At 56.1% G+C, this 9,547-nt stretch overlaps 4 protein-coding genes across 4 annotated transcripts; all 4 read right to left on the bottom strand.

The window, feature by feature from the left end:
• Window positions 1–308: 308 nt before the first annotated feature.
• Window positions 309–1,176, bottom strand: VDBG_02688 (predicted protein; the record flags this gene model as incomplete). The annotated part of the gene is made up of 2 exons (XM_003006503.1): window positions 309–644; window positions 682–1,176. The coding sequence occupies 2 exons, from the start codon at window positions 1,174–1,176 to the stop codon at window positions 309–311; spliced, it is 831 nt and encodes a 276-aa protein (XP_003006549.1).
• A 1,381-nt stretch (window positions 1,177–2,557) lies between these two features.
• Window positions 2,558–3,446, bottom strand: VDBG_02687 (predicted protein; the record flags this gene model as incomplete). The annotated part of the gene is made up of 2 exons (XM_003006502.1): window positions 2,558–2,999; window positions 3,211–3,446. The coding sequence occupies 2 exons, from the start codon at window positions 3,444–3,446 to the stop codon at window positions 2,558–2,560; spliced, it is 678 nt and encodes a 225-aa protein (XP_003006548.1).
• Window positions 3,447–4,017: 571 nt separating this feature from the next.
• VDBG_02686 (conserved hypothetical protein) lies at window positions 4,018–5,325 on the bottom strand (the record flags this gene model as incomplete). The annotated part of the gene is made up of 2 exons (XM_003006501.1): window positions 4,018–4,392; window positions 4,447–5,325. 2 exons carry the CDS (start codon window positions 5,323–5,325, stop codon window positions 4,018–4,020), a joined length of 1,254 nt encoding a protein of 417 aa, XP_003006547.1.
• A 1,699-nt stretch (window positions 5,326–7,024) lies between these two features.
• VDBG_02685 (neutral amino acid transporter) lies at window positions 7,025–8,698 on the bottom strand (the record flags this gene model as incomplete). The annotated part of the gene is made up of 5 exons (XM_003006500.1): window positions 7,025–7,444; window positions 7,490–7,878; window positions 7,980–8,171; window positions 8,230–8,491; window positions 8,552–8,698. 5 exons carry the CDS (start codon window positions 8,696–8,698, stop codon window positions 7,025–7,027), a joined length of 1,410 nt encoding a protein of 469 aa, XP_003006546.1.
• Window positions 8,699–9,547: the final 849 nt, after the last annotated feature.

The following is a 9,547-nucleotide window of genomic DNA, read 5'->3' as shown; positions in this document are numbered from 1 at the left end:
CGATCCAATCCATGCGACGTGGAGGAGCACGCTGCCGTCGGGCTGGACCTTGTGGCCAGCGACGTGGAGCACGTGCCACATATCCGGGTCGGCCATGGCGGCGGCGCGCCCGCCCTTGACGGAGCGCCAGTACTTCCACAGCGCGGCCGGCGCGTCCTCCTGGACGTTGGCCTCTGGCTCCCAGGAGAACTGCTCTTCGGGGTCTTCCGTGTCCCACTTGACGCGGACTTCGAAGAGGGTCTCGTCGTCTGTGGCTTGGCGGTGCTCGACAATGTCCTTCATCTCGAAGACCTCCGCGCCGTCCTTGGTCATGGGCTGCAGGGTTTCGCCGTTGTTGGCTCCGGTCTCGGCCTTGGATGTGTCGTCGCTAGCAGCTGGTTCTGGAGCCACTGGTGTCTCCGCCTTTGGTTTGTTGGTATCGTCGGCGGCGGTTTCCTCGGGAGCCTCCTCCACAGCAGATTCGGCAACCTGGTCTGGCTGCGCGGTCTCTTCCCCATTGACCTCGACTTCCTCCGTCTCGACTTCTTCCGTCTCGACTTCCTCCGTCTCGACTTCCTCCGTCTCGACTTCCTCCGTCTCGACTTCCTCCGTCTCGACTTCCTCCGTCCCGACATCATCTGCCACGTCTGCACCAGTAGGAACATCTAGCGACATATTAGTCACAGTTCTATTGACACTGACAGAAATGGCTGGCGCACCTCTAGCCGACCGAGGGCTCTCCACCGTGCCCTCAAGCGATTCGCGAAGTTGGTCCTCGAGCTCGACAGCCGTGCTGTTCGCCTTGACCTCGACTTCCTCCACAACCGTCTCCTCCGTCGCGACAATCGTCTCGCCTGCAGGTCCCTCCGTCTTCACAACAGTCTCGGTGACCGTGGCGCTATATGTCGCGACAGGCTCGGCCTCCTCTGGCGCCTCTGCATCGGCCTCGTCCGCCGCAGGCTCCTCAGCTTCTTCGATATCCTTGAACGCCCTCTTGCGTCCGGCCGCGGCAGACGGGCTCGTCGGCTCAGGCGTCGCATTGTTCCCGCTGCCGCCGCCGCCGCCGCCAAGGACATTGCGCACCGATTTCCAGAGAGCGCCGCCGATCGAGGCGGGCTCCTCGGGGACGTCGGGCTGGGGCGTGGGCGTGGGCGGGGGCTTGGGCGCATCGTCCTCCATGGGCGCCATGGGCGCCATGGGAGCCAGGGGCGCGACGGGCACCGCGTCGACCGAGGTGGACCGAGACTTGTCGTGGCCGTCCGAAGGGGAAGGAGCGGCAGAGGCCAAGGCGGCGCGCGGGTTGTAGCCCAGGTCGCGAGATGGCGGCCTACGCACGGGTGACGCGAAGGCCATGGTGCGCTTGTGGGGGGCGGTGAAGTTGGACGAGGTGACGGGCCCGGACGCGCCGTCGTCGGACGCGACAGACTTGAAGCGCTTGGGAGGGCGGGTCGACTGTGAGGTGGCAGGCATGTTGAAAGAACCGGGTCGCGGGCGGTGGAGTGTCGTTTGCTTGGTGTGAGGCAGTCGTGGCGTCGTTGCTGCGGCGTCACTAGGTTTCGCCATGGTGGATGAGGAGGGGGGGAAGTCGCGTCGTTGCTTGTAGTACGTGGGGATGTATGTGACCCTGTAAGCTGTGGTACGTGGTGGAGATATAGGCAGAACCTTCCGCGAGGGTATCTCGAGATGCAGAGGGCACTGCGATGGCTGAGCCCGAGCCGGCACGAGGTTGATCGATGGCTGGCTGGGTTGGCGACGCGACGTGACAAGTGGGTTGATAGAGAAAAGATGGTGTCGGTCGTGGTGTTGTGGATTTCACTTTCGCGCCTGCTCTGGCAAGTTCCTTGGAAGCTGCGTTCCGAGCACTCGTACCTCCTCGTACCTACATGGTGCTACAGTACCTAGGTGCCTTACTACCTACACACTACACAGCTGCTGCACATGCGACTGATGGTTGCTGGTGACGAGACCTGCTGAGTCAGCGATCCAGCGATCCAGCGATCCAGCGACCAGACTGCTGGTCTGCGCCTGCGTCTGGGGACTACCCCCTGTGCCACAGGGGTCATCCACTAAGTGTACCGCTAGGCCAATGGATGTCTTGTTCATTGGCATGGGAGCACACCATCTGGATTGACCACGGCAAGCCACGGCAAGCCACCCACGCTCACATGACTAGAGCCTGCCATAACGAACCTCGCAGTATATCTGCTGGCTCCCAAATGACTGCCAAACTATCGGACAACAAAACCACCCGCATGGCATTGTGAAATAAATTGTACGTGTCGGATAGTAAGAAAAAAATGCAACAAAAATCACGGATATAAAACGACTGATGGCAGACATTCAGCCCAAATCAGAGGCGTGTAGGTAACATCACGAGAGACCATGACAGAGCGATCATCCACAACCCATATTCAACAATCACCTCCAGTCGCATCAGTCGTCATTACATTTCATCATTCGTCAGATCTCGTCGAGATACTAGGCTTGGGTATCCATGCCGAAAATCAACCTATACCTCGCACCAAAAACAGACCGCTCTACCCAGTAAGACCCCATACGGCCCACGACACCTCCCATCTCACGCACTCGCCCTGCCAAACTGGACATTGTCAGACGATCGCACGCTCCAGACCTTCCTGCCCGTCGCCTTACGACACGCCGCGATCCACGTGAGCGCCACGACCAGCGGCAGGCCGATCCCGACACCGACGCCGACACCGATCCCCCACCTCTTCTGGCTCGCGGCAAGGTCCCGCGCAGACGCCTGTCGCCTGTCCGCGAGTACCTGGTCGAATTCCGCATCCGCTAGCAGAAAGTTGTGCGAGGAGTCGGCCGGCGCATCCGATGACGCGCTCGGCTGCGAGATGGTGATGACGTTCCGCCGGGTGCGGGCCATGAGCCACGCCGCCTCCATCGTGATGCCGGGCATGGGGTTCGCGCGGTACGCGTCTAGTATCGTCTGCGGCGTGAAGCGGTATGTGCCCGACATTTTCTTGTTGGCAGTCAGGTCTGCGCCGGCCCTGCGTCAGTTTTCTTCGTCTTCTCCGTGGACCAACCTCAACCGCGCAGGGCTCTGGAGCACAAGGGTGGAGAGGACACACTCACTCGTAGCGTAGATGGTGCGCAAGCCCTGGTCATCCTCCCTTCCCGGCATCTCGTCCGGCAAGCTGCTGAGCCAACGGATCGTCACGGGAAGCGACCCGTTCGCATGCCCGCCATGCAATGTCGTACCCATACTCAGACTCTAAGAGGGCCGTCCTGGCGCCGGCGCCGCTTGCCCACAATGAGCTGGCGCCCTGTGGCCAGTCGCAATCATCGCCAGAGGGGCTGAAGGCGTCGTATCTGCACCATTTGAACGACGACAGGCAGATACCGTCGCTGGCGCATTCCGAGTCGAATGCCGGGTCGTATGATGCCGCTGCCAAGCCCAATAGGATGGAGGACACAATGTTTCGGATGAATCGCATATCGACGAGTTGCTCCCAGCTTGGAAAAGGGTATTTCGGTCGAGGGAGCTCATAAGCTCAAGAGGGCGGCGCTGCATGAGGACGCAATATTTATACAATGAGAAGAGAGGCCGTCTCGCCGTCATGATGTAATGCTCGGCATCATGTAGAAAGTTGTGCCCGCATCCGTATGCTGTGCCGCAGGGCGCCGACCTCCCGATTGGCAGTTCATCGAGAGGAATCTTGGCTTCCAGGCGAAGCCTTCCATGCGTTGATCTCGTGCTGCTGCCTGGAGCAGGGGTCCGTCGTAGGGCTGCCAACGAACGTCGCTGATTGTTTGAGATAAGTTCGACGCGGCCATGAGCTGCGTGTATTGAATCAAATTGTCTACAATCAATGGAAGCCTAGACCGACCGGCCGGTGCTCAGCTTGTTGCGGCCGTTGAGCGACCTTACCAGCTGCCTGGATTCTGGTTAGTGTCATGGATCCATCCGCGCAACAAGCATACTGCGCGGCGCCAGTGTATCGCGTGCTTGAAAAGCGAACAGATCCGGGACATCCTGGTTGTTTGTCGTGGCTCGGCCTCTGATCGCTACATCCTGGAGTTGGGAAACCCCACGTCTGGCAGATTCCAAAGCGTATCGTACACCTGGAACTGCGAGAACAGGTCGTCGAGCAGAATCTGGTCGTCGCTGGTCCCCGATGGCTGTGAGAAGAACGGCGGATCAACTTGGCTGACCAGTCGCGTTTGCTCGTCCGGCCAGGGCTGCACAAATTTCGTCGTGACATGGAGCGTAGATCTCGGATCGTCGGCGGCGGACATCGCTGCGAAGGGCGACAAGCCGTCGCTTGCGCCGTAGGAGGGAGGCGACACGAGAATGTCCCAGAAATACCCCGGATCAAATGTTATGGTGGAACTATCGGGTCGGCTCTCGGCAGCCGACTGAAGCTGGCGGAGAATGTTCAACTAAGGCCATGTCAGTTGCCGATCGGACGACGCCGCGCTCCGACGCTGCCTCACCTTGTGCCGTAGGTGCGGCCATTTGACGGAGAGGCGTTCTAAGAATCTTTCGCAGAGGTACAGGCCCTCGCGAGCCTTGGAGGCCATCTGTTGATCCTGGGAAAACTGGAACAGACAGGGGATGATTGCCGTGGCTGCGACCTGATGCCCCATCAGGGGGTCGTTTATCTCCAGTTCCATCTCCTCAAAGGTCTGTAGTAAACGGATCACCCATCCGGTATGAAAAAGTGACTGGTCAATGATGTGTTGCATGAAAAGCTTCGGTTGAGCCCTGCACTCGCGGCCTCGCAAGGCCACTAGGTGGAGGAAAGGATGGTTGAGAACGGCGAGGGCTGCGTGGGATGAGAGCTGCATGATCGTCCACGGCGACCAGTATTCTCTGTTAGAATGAAGCTCGGACGGAGAGCGGTGTTTGACTAGTATGTTCTCGAACCGGTGGGGAGGTGCGAGATCCAGCTCAAACTGGTGCAGCTGGACCTGGATCTGGGAGTACGTTGAGTTGGAGGACCACGGGATTTCCGTCTTCCCTTTGCGAATGCTGCTCAAGTATGCACAGATATCTCCCCAGATGGAAATGATCTGGACGCTCGGCGAGACGATTCCTGCTTTGGGGTCCTGGTTCTGTTGGAGGCCGGTCTGGACCGCCTCCAACGCCGGCTCGGAGACACCTGGCGGCAGGCAAGGATTGGAGGGTAATCCCGGGGCGTCATCCTGGCTACTGAGAACAGAATATGTGGGGGAGAAGGCCTTTTCAAGGATGAACACGCTCCAGTAACATCGAGCATCAGCGTCATCATCCTCGGTATCGGGGGCTGCCGTCGATGCTTGTCGACTCAATACGCGCAGCGTCTCCAATCGTGAAGCGGTTCCAATAGACATCCAAGCTCGCGTTGAGTTTCTGTCTGCGGTACAAGGTCAGCTCAAACGGCCGACATGGTGTTGGGCGGGAATCCTACTCATAATGTCGCAAAGTACTAAGATGCAGAGAGACTGGACAACTTCTGGGTCTGCCTTGCCTTCTGCAGCTAGCCTAGTCACGGATTCTCGTGCTGAATTCATATAGAATACGGACGCCGCTGCTTCATTGCCGTTGTAGAAGGGGTTGTCTAAGTAACGAAGACATAAGGCGAAAAGGCTCCATCGAAGGAACTCGGGGAAGCCTGATATTCTCTTGCGAAGGTCCAGAGGCCTAAAAAGTGGCAACGGCTGGAAGTAGATCTTGGTTTCATAGATACTAAGAATACAGTCGATCACTTCAGCAGGCGGATTCGGGTTCGATGGAGACCTGCAGGAGTCGGAATCAGCTTGCAACCTCGCCGCGGCCGTGGTTCAACTGCGTCCACGGTACCCACCATATGTTGTTCTGAGATATCGGGCTCGACGCAAAGTTGGGAGACGGGGAAACCATGCTAGACTCGCTGGCCGAGGAGTTGCGCCTCAAGTCGCGGCCAGGCGAAGACCTAGAGCTGCTTTGGAGTGTTTTGCCGTCATCGCCCGGATTGGTGAGTGATCTGATGAGAAAGCATCAGCTTGACCATTGAGGTCAACAGCGGCAAGGGAGAGATCGAACTGTAGGATGTCGTAAATCTGGCCAACTTTAGACTCCAGGTTTCTAACCCTTTTAATCGATGAACTGTGTAGTTGCACATGTCAGTTGCGACAGCGCTTATCATCGCAAGGGGCTGGGGGAGAGAGCTACTCGGATGATTTTGTGACCCGGCCTGCATCTACATCCACAGTTCTCTGATGTCTGGGCAAGTAGTGGCATGGTTGCTTGAGCCTGATACAGAAAGAGCAAGCAGGCTTTTCTGCGGGACACTTCGTCTTCTTCCGCCTGTTTGGTGTGTAAGTGCGTACGTGACAATCTAGTGGGGCTTGCCATAGCAAGAAGACTTTAGACGAGAGGTCTTTACCTGCAAGGCTCACAGGCCTGCCGTGTCTTTGGATCTCCTGGGGCGATGTGAGAAGTCATGTTGGGCAGCAGGGGTCGATTGGGATATGGGCGGAGTTTTCGAATAGAGGTGTGTACCGTGTCGCCGCGCCCGGAGCCATGGGGACGGTGGGAGGATTATGGGGACATTGTCTTGGGCCGGGAAACTGAGCACGTGAGCGGATTCCGCCCCGAGTGTTCAATCAATACCTACCGCACTAAGTACCTGGCAAGCCAGGTAACGCACCTCAGGCAAGATCGCCAAAAACATCTTAGTCACGTGAGCGGAACTTGGGCATTTCTCTTCTCCGTACCATACCTACACTCCTGCGTGGCTGGAACGCTGACAATGTCTCACAAGTTTGGATATGACCATGACTCATTGGACACGACTTATACTGTGCCATCCATTGCCATTAACGGAAGGCTCGCATGACCACGAAGGACAACACACTGAGCTGCTATCATAGGAGTCTTCCGACATATCACGAAGCCATCAAGGCGAAGAGAAATTTGGACACTATGGCGCTGGTTCTTCCTTTCGAGGTCCGCTATAGTCCTAGTATCATGATCGATGTGTATCTCAAGACCTTCTCATCGATGTCCTTGCTCGACATTTGATGGCTCTACCAGTGGAAATGGTGCAAATCACACCGAATTAGAGTTGTCCGCGCAGGACCAAGCCCTCGATCCCCCATCAGCCTTGTAGGAGGCGATTATGCCTGTGATGGAGCCGTACGTGCCGGCGATCATCAGAAATGTGCCGGAAACGATAATGAAGACATTCAAAGCCACTAAAAGCACCCACTTAAGTGACTGAACCTCGCCGCCTTTCCAATTATCATAAAGCCACATGCACCCCAGAGGCTGGAAACACATGAGAGTGCCAAGCAATGCGCCAATCAAGGCCACTAGCCCGCCAAAAATGGGAATGCCGCTAGCGATGGTGTATGCCACAACGCCAACGCTGAAAACGCACCCGAACCAAGTCGCCCAGTGAGTAAAGGTGTTCCCCGCGAGATGCTTTGACTGTCTGAGAATGCGGACGAAGAACCATTTGCTCGCAAACTGACGTTGTCAGAAATCATCGTGGACGAAAGTATGGAGACTCACGTGGGTACTCAAGGTTGAGCTGGCAATAAGCCCTGGGAGAGCGATCCCGTAGCTGATCTGTTTGAGCAGCTTTCCTGCGGACCCAAGAGCCGGTGAAGCAACAAAAGAGCCGCAGTAGTAGTACACTACTACCCCAATTGTGATGTAGGTAACGGTGACGATGGTCTGACAGAGGAGCATGGATTTGGCGTAGTGGCGAGGATCTCGCATCTCAGCCACGATTGGAAAGTAAAATGGCGTGCCGACATATGCAAAAATGAACGTCGATATAGCGGATATAGCTTCGGTAAAAGTTGGATTTCCAACAGTCTTCCAGTCAGAGGACCAGGGCCCGTCAGGCGCCTCGTCAGGTCGGTCTTGGACGCCCACAGCAATGGTGACGATCAGAACTATGCCACCGTTAAGATCTTGTACTTGAGAAAAAGTGATAGGAGGTTCCCGGAGCATGAACCAAACCCCAGACACTGAGGGAATAGAGTGCGAAACGTACTCGAGACCAAAATTGAAACGAGACCAGCCCATGCGATGAAGCTTATGCGGTCAAGGGTGCGAAGACTTGCGAGAAACATGGCGATGATGGCCGCAACTGCTACGAAGACGGCAGTACAGGCTCCGTGAGTTGAGACTGCATTGAAGCTGATAGAGATGCCGAGCATGCCGGAAGCGGCAGCGAAGACGAGGACTATTAATGCTTGAGTCAGAATTGAACATGTAAGAGCGATGTCGCGATCTTTGATTACATAGAACAAAGCACACTCCGAAGACCTCCCGGCCGACACGACCAAACATAATGCCAACAGCATCATCGATACCATAGACTTCGCGGTGGTTGAGCTTGAAGGTGCCAACGACGTAGCTGCCCCAAGTCGTGAGGATGGCAATGGTCAGCATGCAGATAATTCCAGGGACCATGCCGAGGATGTCGAAGGCAGCTGGAATCGAAAGAACGCCCAGGCCGATCTGACACTTCATCATTAGGACGGATGTGCCGAGCCAGCCCACCTAAAGAAAAGTGCTTGTCAGTCATGTTTCAAGAGTCCAGATTTCGGGCAGTCGACGCACGTTGCGGAAATTTGGGCCATCCTCAGTCAGTTCTCCAAAAACCTCATCATGGGTAGCCTTGCTCAAGTGGGTGGTTTCACCGACTTCAGAAGCCACAGCAGTCGGACCTTCAGGGTTTTCGTTCGTTTTTTCGACTTTCGAACCCATTTTGAACCTAGTGTCTCTAAGGAAACTCCAGGGATTGAACAAGTAATAGCTGAATCTTCTGTGATGGCTGAGTACCTAGGAACCACAGCACAATGTTGCGTAACGGTGATGTTGTCAAACGAGGCGAGGACAAACATCACCCGGAAAGGATAACGTCTTATATGGCTTCCCCCTTTCTGTACTGGTGATCCGTGCAGCCCCGGATCGCTCGTACCCCGGGTCTTTGGGGTACACAGCTCTTTGCCGTGTGGGGGATCGTATGGAGAATGATTGCCTCGTGGTTGAATGTGTCAAGAGTTGAGTAGTCGACGCTATTGGGCAAAGTGGGACGGAGTTCCCGGAGGCTACGATTAGCCCTCAACAACTAATGCCCATGCGAATAAGTTAGCCGAAGACTTTGCTTCCGCTTGCCCGAGACTGGGAGCTTTACCATGGCGCACTAGTGATTCATAGAACAAGGGTCTGGGGCAACTCTCGCACCCCATAGAAACTATCCGCAGGGCCGGACCCGGAGAATCAAAGGACGCCGTGTTATAGTGCTTGATGGGGCATACTAGTCCTTCTCTGACGACATTTCGCTTTACATTCGTCTATTCCAGTCCACGAGAGCCCGTGGGCGCGTCCGCTTTCTGATGGGCGGTCTCGGATGTTTCAGGCCTCATGCGGTGATGGGATTGCACCCTGACCATTGCGAGGCTCAAGATGTTCAACTCGGTGACGGCGTAGTTTCGGTTAACAGTAGAGGGAAAGGTCGGCCCTCAGAAAATTTTAGCAGCAGACACATAAAAGATCGTGAAAATGGGTCTTTTGCTCTTTCGGGTTTCTGTTTTTTACCGTGATCAAAACTTA

The sequence above is a fragment of the Verticillium alfalfae genome, genomic scaffold (assembly GCF_000150825.1).
Source record: "Verticillium alfalfae VaMs.102 supercont1.3 genomic scaffold, whole genome shotgun sequence".
Taxonomy (NCBI): Eukaryota; Fungi; Ascomycota; class Sordariomycetes; order Glomerellales; family Plectosphaerellaceae; genus Verticillium; species Verticillium alfalfae.
This window is presented reverse-complemented; position numbering and strand designations above follow the sequence as displayed.